Here is a 13,786-nt window from a genome sequence, read left to right as displayed (position 1 = left end):
TATACATCATGTTGGCAGTCAGTGTACAGCACCTGTGACATGTTCAGGGGGGGGTGTGCTTGTACATCAGGCCATCTCACGCTACAGAAACAGCACCCCTGCCCTATGGGCAGGGGTGCAATGCTCACTGGACAGCCTTGCATTGGAACCTATTTGACCAGGAGCACACGCAGGCACACGCATAGATTTAAAACTACTTTTAATTCGCACCTCAACAAAGGCTCATGACTCACACCTAGCGAAGCGAATTAACATAGGAATAAGCCTAGCTGCATATCAATTGTCCAGTGTGACTTGCAGTCCAGTGTGACTTGCAGTGTAGGTGTTAAGCGACGTGCGCGTCACGTCATTGAAATAGAGTGCAAGAACATACCAAATGAGCATTGCATGACCACTATGGTACATTCATTGTCCAGGTAAACTGTTCAAAATATCAAAACATGGAGGGACACTCAGAAATTAAAGTCCACATTTTCTTTATTACATATGCCATAAGATGACAGACGTTTAGGCTATGCAGCCTTCATCAGGGTGAATAGTAAACAAACAATCTTTTCCCCTGAAGTCTGGTTTGAGCAGGGAACAGGTGTGCTCAACTCAAAAGAATGCAAATTTAGTAATCAGCACAAATAAGTTGGAAATAATGTTACAATCTATAAAAGGTTTGGTCAAATTGCATGGATACAATAATGTAAATTTACTATATAGAGAGGCAGAAAGTGATTGATTGATTGGAATTTTTATTAGGCAAAAGAATGTAAAACAACAGTTACATTTATAATGCTTTTGTCTAAAAGGTCCGGCCAAAAAAGTCCTTGCGGACTTGTTTCCGTTGGGGTCCTTGAGTTAATTTCATAGACCTAGGCAGAAAGTGTCTTATAGAACATGTCTGTGTATGTGTAAGGTATTGGTGTATGGGTGCATTTGATCTGACAAAGGCAGGGGTAGTGGGACATCTGCAAACTGGAGGTAGCCATGTAGTCGAGTGGGCAATGGGAGCTGCTGGATAAGCGTTGGATTTCCCAACACATCTCTGATCTTCAGCCTGCAGAGGTGGAAGAGAGATGGTACACAGTCTAGAGAGGATGGGGGGAGGGCGAGAGAGACAGAGATGGATTGTTAAAATGCCATTATTCAGAACATACTGTGAAATTTGAAATGCCATTATTCAGAACATACTGTGAAATTTGTTAACGTTTATTTTTGATCTGCACCACATGTCCATTCAATCAAACTTTGAATGGACATGGTCCATAGGTCAGGAGCCTATCTCCTGTAGCACGAGGCAGTTTGATGTACAAGTACATCCCCTGGACATGACACTAGTATGTCGCAAGGACTTACCCCGAATCCAACCCTTTATACTGAGTGCCAAGCAGAGAGGCATTAGGTACCATTTTTTATAGTCTTTGGTATGACTCAACCGGGGATTGAACCCTGACCTCCTAACCTCAGGGCGGACACTCTACCCAAAAGGCCTCTAAGCTGGTAGACTCAATAAAAAAAATTAATAAAGGTTTTAAGAAAAGATAAATCAAAAGAGGGGGAAAAATACCTAAGAAAATTAATAAAATAAAATAAAAGCACTGCTAAAAAGAGGTGTCTTAATGTTTATTTTCAAAATGTGCACAGATTCAGAGAACCTAGATCCTCCAGCGGGCTGTTCCAAAGGCTAGGACCACAATAGCTAAAAGCTGCTTCACCAAAGCTTTTTGTTCTAGCCCCTGGAACACTTTAAGAGACCAGCATCAGGATCTAAGGGCCTTACCAAAACAGGCCTGTGGTGTCCAGGTCTTCTCATCCAGTCTCCGCAGCAGAATGTTTCTCAGATTTGGTGACAGGGTCGACCAGTGGCAGTCCAAAAATGCCAGTAGGTAGTTCAACGACGCACTGTCTGCCTTTTCCAGCCTATGAAAACAATCACAAGAGTGAAGAGGCTAAAGAGTGGCCAAAACTGTCCAAAAGACCAAAGTCTTAGTCTTTGGTCTATGGTTCAATGTGGGGTCCTTGAGGAGGCTACAGGGGGTCCCCAGCTAAATGATTGATATCTAGGGAGGAGTAGGAACCAAATGGAGTACGAATGTAACCAAATGAGCGTATCCATGTTCCCCAGGTTCTATGTTCCCTGCTTACTTAACCCTAAACCTAACCCAAACCCTAATCCTAACCCTAAACTTAATCCTAACCCTAAACCCTAACCCTAAAGTAAGTGGGGAACATAGAACCTGGGGAACATAGGGATGACCTCAATTGGCTCGAGGAAATAAAAAGTCATATCTAACCAGGATTGAGAATCACTGCTCTAACCCATTTGTACAATGTCAAATTATATCACTAAACACAACATATTCATGCAATGAAAACTTAGTTTTAGAGCTTACATGATGGGCTGCACCAGCAAAGACGGCTTCAGGCCAGCTTGTAGGAGCAGGGGTAGCCAGCAGGGGGCAAATTTCACATAGTTGAGTGCGATACACACCAGTGCCCTCACTTCAGTGCGCCTCAACACAGAGTCTCTTGGGCGGTCCGGTATGGAAAGGGTCCTGCTCATATTCTGTATCTTGGGGATACGTCTGTGCTGCAGTATCAGCTGCAGCAGGTCTGGTTTCTCAGTGGCCAAGGCAACCACCCACACAGCCTCAATCAAACTGGCTCCTGCAGCCATCAGCAACTTCGCCGTTTCACTGAAAGAGATTTTGTTCTGTATTTCAGCCATGTCACATAGCAAAAACATGGTATTTTAAATTGACAAATTTGACATAGGTGTTAGACTTTAGCATGTGGATAGTTTAACCACTTAAGGTGCAGTAAGTGATCAAATATAACTTATAATTGAAAAGGTTACACAGTATGTCTTCAAAAGCAAAAGACTAAATAAGACAAAAGGGCTAAAAACAGAGGAAAACAACTAAAACTGTTTAAATTAGAATGGTAAAAAGGGGAAATGATTATGTGGGGAAGGTGAGTCTGAAGAGGTGAATTTAAAGGAGGAGAGGGTGAGTTTCATAGGGAAGGCCAGTTAGTGAGAAGGCCCTGACACCTCAGGTTCAGCACTCTATCCTGGGGACCACCAGGTGGTTGGCATCACCAGACCTGAGGGGTGATGGGTGGATGAGGTCGTAGAGGTAGCGGGGTCGTAGAGGTAGCGGGGAGCTAGGTTGTTCAGGGCCTTGTAGGTGGCGAGCAGTATTTTGGAATCTATTCTGTATTTTACTGGGAGCCAGTAAAATACAGAGGAGCCAGAAAGAGGGGGGTTGAGCTTGTATCTGTGATATTTTCAATGTTTTTGTTAAATTAATTTGTGTACAAACCTGCACGGGTCATCATACGTAGACAAGGCGAAGGACAGTGGTGAATGATAACCCAGGATGAGATTGCAGTCCTGGGCATCTGGGCTGTAACCCTCCTTCAAGAGCAGCTCAACACTCTTATGATGCTTCTTCTTCACAGCCAGATACAGAGGACTCACCATGGCCTCACCACTGTCGCACGCACGGTCTGTAACAGCTATCAACCTCTGAAGGACACTGGAAGGACAGAAATGATAAATACTCAGTACAGTACCGGTAGTTACAAAAAGATACAATAATATACGATAATAATTATCATCATAGTTATACGGAGTATACTTATCATATAGTATGGTTATTTTAGCTAGAAATGCTGAACTCTGATTTATTGCACGTATAATGGCTTTCAAGAAAGTGCATATATCATCAAAAACATGCATTAACCACTTACAGCTGCACTCTGTAACTTTCTGTAACCTGCCGGGTAATCGAACCCGGGGCCCGGTGCAAGTGCTGAAGTTTTTACACTGAACCGAATAGAGCATGCCTACTTGCTATGGGGAGATACTGAATTTTGACCTTCAGGCAGTACCACCTTTCAGCCAGTAGTGTTCTCAGACCCTGCCATAGGATCTACATTTCTCAATAGAAGAGCAGGGAGATCAATTACAACAACCACGGTTGTGTTAGTTATATTGTATTAACAAACTCTAACCATACAGATTGGTCAAAATAATATGTACTGTAATTCACAAAAAACCTGACAGTGCAGCTTTAAGCCCTATACTTCATTGTACGATTGGATTGAATGAGCGAAAATGGCCAATCTACAAGCTCACAACACGTTTTATAATGACATGCCCAAAATAGAGTCACCAGGTTGAAAGTGCTTAATGTCTGCAACTGAGTCTTCGATTTCCATTGAACAGACTGCAGCGTGTACAATATATCACAGAGAAACATCTTATGGATCAGTAGTACCTGATGTGGCCAAACTCAGCGGCAGCATGAATGGGGAGCTGCGGCCAGTCAGAGCTGCATGGTAGGTTAGGATCAGCGCCGTGCTCCAAAAGAAGCTCCACGCAGCGTTCATAACCCTCTTGAGCTGCGATAAGCAGTGGTGTGGCCAAGTCTTCTGCCGGGGAATTCACATTGGCACCTACAGTACAATGGAAAACAGATGTGAACACCTAATAATAATTAATAGTAATAATCCTATATTCAAATTGTCGTAAGGGAGGACCGGCCGGTGGGGCTGACGGATACAGAGATCTCCATTTATGGGCATAGGGACAAGGACTGACAGATACAGAGATCTCCATATGGGAATAAAAGAGACAAGGACTGATAGATACGGAGATCTCCATATATGGGCATATCAGATTGGATTGGCGGTACGACATAGGAGTGAGGGTCGCATGGCGGCCCGAAACTCTAGTAATAATAATAATGACGATGATGATGATGATAATTGATAGGTTCTTGATCGTTATCTTAAACCCCCTTGCTGTTGATCACACACAGATAAAGAAAGACACGTGACACACGAGATCTCTTTTACTCGTACGAGGATTGTAAACGACCATGTATCTCACTGGACACGATCCCAACTTACAATGGCGCATCCTCCCCTCTACCAAGCACTTTATTATCACAAGACAGGAGAGAGGAGGAGACAGTGGAGTGGAATTCTACTAGCTGATAAGGACTGTCAGACATATTACACATTGGATTAATACATTGCAGGAATTCCATTAAATGAATACAAATCAAAGAAAGAACTTATATACACACATTATAATATATATCTCTGTACACAGATATTATAAACTGGTCCTAACATTCCCTCCTGTTGTTCATTTAATTAATACTTCTGAACATCACATTTCAAAATGAACATCATAACAGGATTTTTATTAATCAACCCAACAACTCAAACATTTGCCTCTTCGCTTCCAGTGGCCTTGGGACTAACTTTCTATGTCACTCTCAAATAGGGCTTGAAAGGAAAACACACTCTCGTGTGGAGTGGAGCACTTGGGACAAATATCGTCATCAGTCTAAGACAACGCTGCATGTCTGCACGACCTTCTCATTGACCATACACTAATGGTCTTGCTTTGCGTCACTAACATTCTTGGAATTAATGTCATCTGAAATAAAAAAAACACCACATGTCCTTTTTATCAGAAACGCAGACCCCTCCACTCGCAGCAGTCAAAAGGTCAAGAGTCCATCTATTCTGGACGGCCATTAACGACGCTGACTCAAACTCACGGTTTTGGGCCTCTGGTCATTGTAGCATTGAGGAACAGGCTACGTCTATAGTTAATTGTCTCTACACGTAACATAAGCTTTCCCACTCCAAGATGGGGAAAGAGAGACTTGGCACGGGATTACCAGTGAGATTGTATTTTTCTTACAACCTCCAATTCTTAGTTGATCTAAACAAACACGGGGGAGTCAGCATTAATGTCTGTTGACAATTGTGTTCGTTGATCTGACCCTTCTTCACAGAGCCAGCGTGGACATAACAAAGGTTAGGCTTCCGAGTGACATACAGGCTTAACAGTGCTATTTAGGGCGTATTTCAACTGATGGTACGGTTTACACGGCAAATAGCTGCTGTTAGTTCAAAGTCATTTTCTCCCAAGGCTCACCAGCGATATTGGATTTCGAGGCATGTCACTTCTCATGACCAGTTGTGTGAAGCAGATATATTTATATGTGTGCAAACATAAACATTCACATTTTAGTCTTAGCGATTTGATTAGCGTAAAAATATACCTATATATATTTAGATTTAGACGGTGAGAAACATTTTCGTCAACACTCCTCGATTTACGAGTAACTTTAATAATACAAATATATAATACACTCATAGAAATTAAAAAACTCACAAAAATACCAGGGGTGCTATTCTACGTGTAATAGGAATGGGGAAGGGGATTATTCTAATGGGAGTCTTCTCCAGGTTTGGGTCTGACCGTAGCGCTATCAGCTCGGCCCCACCCGCTGCTGGCTTTAGCACTCCTATTACTTAAATGTCTGATAATGTTCGAACCAATTTACAGTGGCCTTTTGTGGATCCAAATAACACGTTTCACAGCAATTGTGTTGGTGACCAGGACTCGGAACGGACCCTCTCAGCGCAGAGTTGGTCCTGGTCCTTTCGCTTGATGATCTTTATCACGGCATGCAGATCACCAGTGCTTCAGTCCCTGTAGGGAGAGAGAAAAGACTAGACAGATAATTTGCACTTTGGACTATTTTCATGTAAAGCTCCACTAATGTGATGCATTATGGCTATGGCCGTTTAGACACATCTGTACTTCAATCTAGTTTTACAGTATCATCACTTTTCAATAAGTGGAAATAATAGTCTTACATATGGCCTTTCGTTACCTTTTCATTGTCTAAAAACATGTACAAAACTGTGTAGCATAATTTTGAAAATTATAAGTGTGAAAATGCTGCTTAATTATATATTATATGTGTACCATCCCTCCTGTTTGAGATATGACCTATGGTCATGACTCAACTTCAGATCCTAAGTGTGAAATGGTCTGTGTCACTGGTGGCAGACATAACAAATAAAAACTCCCAATGTGAAGCGCGACTAGGTTCCTTTGTTATCTTATCTACATAAGCGTTTCCCAGGCGTAAAAGTGCCTCTGCTAGTCTACTGTGCAGCAAAAAAATAAACAAAGTAGAAAATGCATCTTGGCAACGAACTTTAGTGAGATGAGGTTCAGTACATATCAAAAATTTACACAGGTTCCAGGTCTTAATGGGTTAGTTAAGAGACATTTGGAGTAAAAACCTAGAGGCCTTAACATCTTTCAGTTTGGACAAGGGGATTAGTATGGTCAGGCAAGGCCTACACAGAGGAGCTAATCTTTTTTTTTTTTTTTTTTCTTAACAAACCAGTTAAACCCATAATTTTGCATCATGTCATGCTGAGTGAGTGGCCTAGGAAGCTAGATGCTTTACTGCCCGTGACCTTCAAGTGCTTTAAGAGCTTACTGTGGTTCCCACACATACCTCACGTGTGTGGGATGCTACCCAAATAAATCAACATAAGAGATAACGTGAGATGAAACTGAGAACGTGGCCTCAAAATTTTGCTATTTCCCTTGAGAAAATGGCTGGACTATTAACAAACTCTTGCTGATACTTAAATGAGTAGAAATACTTAAACAATGAGTACAGATACTTTAAAGTTCCCAAACTGAGTAAAAATACTTTAAATGAGTAGTTTGCCTCTGGCTTTCTCCTTTTTCTCTCTTTCTTGGCTTGACTTCACTGACACACACACACACACACACACGCACACGCACACGCACACGCACACGCACACGCACACGCACACACACACACACGCACACGCACACGCACACGCACACGCACACACACACACACATGGAGAGCCAGGCTCACTGAATTGCTCTCACTCTCTTATTCTCTCTCTCTCTCTCTCACTCATGCATGCGAGCACACACACATACATTCTTACTCCCATTTAAACATCACTCCTTCCATGTCGTTGTGCACCACGACATGGAATTTTGAAATGTTTAAATGATTGCTTCATCAATGTGGGGCAATTCATACAGATCACGAAAAATGCACAATCCACTCTCTCATTTACACATCTTTTAGACAAAACAAAACATGTTCTTCTTACTACAAAACTCTCTCTCTCTCGCTGTCGCTCTAATGCGCACAGCCTCCTATCTTCTTCTCTTTCTCTCTTCTCTAATCATCCCAGCCAGACATATTGCATGACTCGCAAAGAGCCAGTCCGAAGAGAAGATGGCCCTTACGACCACATATACAACATGAGTTGGGGGCCCTTGTTTGGCCTTTCTCTTTCCTCGTATCATCCCATCCATGTACTGTTGTGCTTGATATACAATCAGCCACAAAATGGCCCATACGACCACACCTAAAACATGAGTTGGGGGCCCTTGGCTGGCCTCTCTTCTTGCCCTGCTTTGGCTTATGTCCTTCGTTGGTAACATCGACTACAATCACTTGTTTCACAGGATCTTCTTTTTCCTTCTCCATATTAGCAGTCAATTACTATTATGTGGGTGAACTTAAATATGTGTGGTTATTATAATGTTCTGTTCAATGTGTAGAAATTATTTTAATCACTGTAAATATCTTGTTCTTATCCTAACTAAGTGTATTTCAACGTTTCTAGGCACTGCTGTATACTGGTCAAAAACTGTATCACACCCAAATATTCACCAGTTCACCACGTGTTGGACTAGCCCAGGGGATCAGCTAACTTATCACATTCAAACCACACACCGTACACCCCTGAGAGTCTTATGGGGGTTATACAAGATATATAGACTAAACATAGACAAAAGGATCATGCCCTGGAAGATCCACCACGTGTCGACTTGCCCCAGAGGATAAATCACTGAATCCTCTGGAGGGAGTTAATCAGACTCTTTATCTTATTAACTACCGTGACTCTCTCTTGAACTCACACAAAACTCGTTCTCAGTATACTCTTGCAGCTAATAAAATGCAGTGGCCCCCGCCACTACAACACAACTATAACTGTAGTTGCTTATCTATGCACAACTACAACACACTTGTCAATATTACACCTAAGTAATAACAACAATATGTCCACACCAGGACCACTTACATGTTTCTTATAGGCGTGTGATCACGTTCAGATTTCGGCAGTCGTTCGTCGAAGAGAAGATTTCGGACTGGTGAACACCGGCCTGGTGTGACTTTACACCCCAGGGCTTGCAGGACCCTCTCAGATCTCTGGCTATCGATAGACTTGCGATGCGTCCTCTTCTCCTCTTCCAAAAACGACGTAGAAATCCGGCTCGAAGGACCAGTGACCTAAGGATAGGTTCTTGATCGTTATCTTAAACCCCCTTGCTGTTGATCACACACAGATAAAGAAAGACACGTGACACACGAGATCTCTTTTACTCGTACGAGGATTGTAAACGACCATGTATCTCACTGGACACGATCCCAACTTACAATGGCGCATCCTCCCCTCTACCAAGCACTTTATTATCACAAGACAGGAGAGAGGAGGAGACAGTGGAGTGGAATTCTACTAGCTGATAAGGACTGTCAGACATATTACACATTGGATTAATACATTGCAGGAATTCCATTAAATGAATACAAATCAAAGAAAGAACTTATATACACACATTATAATATATATCTCTGTACACAGATATTATAAACTGGTCCTAACATTAATAATGTAAAGCCTCTTATTGTCATCATCACAAAAACACACAGTAAGAAAGATGGTTTACCTGCATCAATAAGAATCTCCAAGCACTGTTGCTGTCCATACTGTGAGGCTAAAAATAAAGGAGTGATCTTGTGGTCATCAAGAGATTCCAGGTGACACACACCGACCAGAATGCGTAAAATGTCACTGTGACCCTTGGGGAATAAAATAATAAAGGTGTGACATGATTCATGGTATAAAATGTAAACTGTACATCTGTGTGTATGTGTGTATGTGTGTATGTGTGTGTGTGTGTGTGTGTGTGTTCAAATATTACCTTATAAACAGCTTGATGAAGGCAGGTCCAACAGGAGGCAGTGTGTGTGCCGTTGACTTCTGCACCTTTACGGACGAGCAGTTCCACGACCCCTTTATGCCCAGCATCCACAGCTACAGTATATATAGGAACACAACTGATAAATAACACTGATATACAGATTAAGTACCACCATGTCAATAATAATGAGTGCGTTGCATACCTGCATAAAGAGGACAGGACAGATCATTGGTTGGCTGGTTAATGTTGGCATGTGCTTTCAGAAGGATTCGGACCACCGGCAGGTTTCCTTGCCGTGCCGCCAGGTATATTGCAGCCTCTCCCTCATGGGTCAAAGAATTCACGTAGACGCGATGGCCGCGGGATGAGCCTGCTGCTTACCAAGTCAGAAAAAAACAGGAAGAGCAAAGGCCGTCTTTAACCACTGAAACCTCATACTTTGCCATACGATGAATAGCCAATCTACAAGCTCAGTGAGCTTGCAGATCACTTTGTTGAAGGGAGCCATGAGCAATCATGTGCGGGAGTATTTGAGACCACCTATTGACAATCAAAATATCAAATAAGGGTACTTGTGTGGCACAGGGGTAAAGTGGAGTAAAGGGTTAAACAGCAGTTGCAAGCAGTGGGAGGAATTAACTGGGATTAATTACTGAATTGGGGAGAAAATAGGGGGGGAAATAATTAGCTACTCTACATAAAAAGAAAAAGACAATCAAATGTGTGTGTTACTGCGTAATTCTAGGAAGGAACTAGAAATCGCCTATTTGTTATTATAGATCAGTAGCCTTTGACCAATTGCAAGGATGGGTGGTATTCCCTGTTAGGTAGGGCCTTGCAGTCTTGTGTACCAGGCTGTGTATGGAGCTATCTTGATGCAAAGATGTTAATTGTCCTTCTCCTGGTGAAATGCCGTAGCAGTACGCATTTTCCAAGACACTACTGAATGCTGGCCTGATATTTATTGTTGTTATGGATACAACTTGGCTCTGTGGCGTGGTCTCCTCTTATCTATGTGTGTATAAATATGGTCCTTCAGACCTATTTCTGCTGTTAGACAGAAAACTACAATCTCTGTGTATTATGTACTTCTCCCAGCTCATAAGAAATACAGTTTTCCCAGCTCATAAGAAATTTTCAGTTTTCCTTACGATTCTGACTGATCCAGAATTCCTCCGCAGACGTACTGTAATGGGAGCAGTGCACGGTCACATATTACTGCATTTAAGTATAAATGTAACCATGAGCTGTTTACAACCCTTGCTTACCAGCAGCAGACAGGATCTCTTGCACGCACTCCTTGTTGCCAGCGGCTGCTGCCTCATGCAGGGCATTCCAGCCACGGTTGTCTCTGCTGTCGACACTGAACCCTTTGCGGATCAGCTTCCGAACACGCTCTCTGCACCCTGAGCGAGCTGCAGCTGCAACACTGGACACGGTGTCCCCGTAACACTCAGTGAAGTCCATCCCCTTTCTAAGTGATGGAATTTAGGAGGATACAGGAACTGGGAACAGCAACAGCACAGGAGACAGGTCTGGGATCAATAGTTTTTCCCCCCCATGAATACCTTAATGGAGAGAGGACAACAAGTTTAACAAGTGTAGTTTTCCACCCTTAAGAGTTATTTGTTGCAAAAATAATTAAAATGGCAGATCTACAAGCTCACAAACGCGTTGCATCGCAAAGTGTTGCCGCCTTGTCGATCTGATATTTTCAAAAAAAGAATTGACACTTTTCACCTATGGGTGGTATTACATGCCCAAAATAGCTCTATTTTATGGAATGATTGATTATCAATTACTTTTATGATACATTAAATTGATTCGTTTAAATGCTACACCTCTAATCTGATTGGACGTTGATACAACTTTTCCATCAGTTTGCTCTCTGATCGAGACTGGTTATAGGTGTGAGTGAAATACATTTATCAAACGTTGCCCTACATTTGCCAGGACAATCTCTTGAAGATTTCATTTCATGCTGCATGAGTCGGATATTTAGTCCAATTCTGTGGTGCCAGGAACAACAGAGCAAAAGTAAAATATTGCTGAGTGGGGCTACTACCATGCTGCTAACCCGCCAGTTCAAACGTATACTGTAGCGTGAGGTTTAGAATACTGTATGATTTGTATATAGTTATATAAATATATGTATACACGGTAATACAAATGATCAAGTGTAGCAACGAGGAAAGTTCCTAACCTGTGGGCATTAGTCCATTTATAAATATCAAGTGCCAGTTGGGAGTTAAGCATCTTTTTTTGGTTGAAAACCATAGGATTCACCCATGGTTTCACCAGTTCACTTTACTTCCGTACACACAGGGGAGCTACTGCTACGATTGGTCAAAACTAAAGCCTCTGTGACACGATTGGACCAGGGATTGGACCAATTGTGGGTCAAAAACCTAGTGTGGACGAGTGGCTCTCCCTAGTGGCCAATCTGATTTCCATGTACGGTATTGCATGTGTGTGATATTGGCCACTTCAGATTTAAGAAGGAAGGAGAGTTCGCAGTCACGCTGTATATCAGCTCCCAGGAATGTATTACAAGTTGGTACAACATTTCGACCCTGTCGGGTCTTCATCAGGTCTCAAACTTCAGATTTAAATCAGCTATTTATTTACAGTAAACCTGTAGTAAGTGATACTTCCTTAAACCATTAAAGAATGCTGCTATGACACAATTAAGTATACCTTTATTAAAATTGTCTCATGCCAAAGAATTAGGCACATTACATTTGCAAGTAATCTGGCACTATCTGCCCCTATTCATTAAATAAATATACCCCCATTCATTGTTGCATTCATTAAACAGACCTAGCTTGTTTGTTGTTGTTTGTTGACTATTGAGAGATTTGAGACTTGCTTGGAAGTATTCCACAGGTAGCCTAGATTTGTTATGTGTACATTTTTTTAATTAATTTTGTTTATTGTTAATACATTTTGCTAATAATATGTTGGATTCAGATTCATGTGTATTTCCCCCCCATTTTTTGTGGTGAAAATGGCCTAGTCAGAATAGAATCATCAGAATTAGGCGGGTGCAGTTATGAAAAAAAAGCACCTTACCCAAAACAAATTGCAACAAAACGTTTTTCAACTGTTTTTTGTAGTATTAGGTGTCCTTAATAACATACTAAAAGTTTACCAAAGTTTGATCACTGGAAAGGTGTTATTTTCAAGATGGCGTCCAAAATGGCCAAAACATCTTTAAAATAACCTAACTCCTTCATTATTTATCCTAGACAAGTACTTTTTGTGTCTAACCCTATGTTTCGGGGGCATAGAAATCCACAGGACTTGTCCAAATTGCAGAGATACATTTAGATAATTGTGAAATCCAATATTTAGTTTTTGACTCTATTAAAACACTCTGAAATGTTCACCCGTTTCAACTAGTTATATTTGTTTTACTGGAACAAGGCTTCAAGATATCCTCAAAACACAACAAAACAATAGTCACAGTTTTCAGTCATTCAGAAGGTGGCAGAGAAAGAGAATATTGTCAGTTGATATAGTATTGCTTGCAATATTTAAACATTTTGGATAGCTCTGCGGATCAAATGTGAATCAAACTGTCATCTTGTAGACACAAGATTTTGAAAAACTTTTTTAACACATTAGGAAGGCAATCAGTGTGAGTGTGTAAAAAGGGGTGGCTACGGAGGTTAGTGCAGAGCTGTCAGAACCCATTTCTCTACTGGGTGCCTAGGCAGAGGGGAGTATGAGGGTGGGGTTGTGCGAGGAGGTAAAATGGGGTCTGGTGTAGAGTTTAGTGGGCCTAGGGTTCCCCTCAGGTGGGTACAGGGGAGTATGGGGAGTGGGGGTCACTGGATTGCTCCGTGGGCACTTGGAGCACAGAAGAGCAAAGTTATAGGAGCCAAGGAGACCCTGAGCTTCTCCTCTCCCCCATGTCCGAGGTGC

At 41.9% G+C, this 13,786-nt stretch overlaps 1 protein-coding gene across 2 annotated transcripts; it reads right to left on the bottom strand.

Moving 5' to 3' along the window:
• Positions 1-868: 868 nt before the first annotated feature.
• On the bottom strand, positions 869-12,165 carry asb3 (ankyrin repeat and SOCS box containing 3). 2 transcript variants are annotated; one of them, XM_080455241.1, is made up of 10 exons: positions 12,063-12,165; positions 11,128-11,427; positions 10,062-10,232; positions 9,860-9,972; positions 9,605-9,737; positions 4,272-4,449; positions 3,312-3,527; positions 2,382-2,684; positions 1,769-1,908; positions 869-1,076 (listed from the first exon to the last, which is right to left on the bottom strand). In XM_080455241.1, the coding sequence occupies exons 2-10, from the start codon at positions 11,324-11,326 to the stop codon at positions 877-879; spliced, it is 1,653 nt and encodes a 550-aa protein (XP_080311367.1). In that variant the 5' UTR covers positions 11,327-11,427; positions 12,063-12,165; the 3' UTR covers positions 869-876. The 2 variants fall into 2 exon arrangements, with proteins under 2 accessions (XP_080311367.1, XP_080311366.1); XM_080455240.1 differs by having other exon boundaries at positions 11,128-11,333; positions 12,063-12,157.
• Between the last annotated feature and the right edge of the window lie 1,621 nt (positions 12,166-13,786).

The sequence above is a fragment of the Gymnoscopelus braueri genome (assembly GCF_963280865.1).
Source record: "Gymnoscopelus braueri genome assembly, chromosome: 17".
Taxonomy (NCBI): domain Eukaryota; kingdom Metazoa; phylum Chordata; class Actinopteri; order Myctophiformes; family Myctophidae; genus Gymnoscopelus; species Gymnoscopelus braueri.
This window is presented reverse-complemented; position numbering and strand designations above follow the sequence as displayed.

Excerpts from the sequence above, each read along its gene's own strand:
- asb3 (XM_080455240.1), bottom strand. The coding sequence starts at position 12,136 with ATGGTTTTCAACCAAAAAAAGATGCTTAACTCCCAACTGGCACTTGAT. Across the intron at positions 9,738-9,859 it reads TTCATCAAGCTGTTTATAAG|GGTCACAGTGACATTTTACG; the intron begins GTAATATTTGAA and ends TTATTCCCCAAG. Across the intron at positions 4,450-9,604 it reads GGAGATTCTTATTGATGCAG|GTGCCAATGTGAATTCCCCG; the intron begins GTAAACCATCTT and ends ATTGTACTGTAG.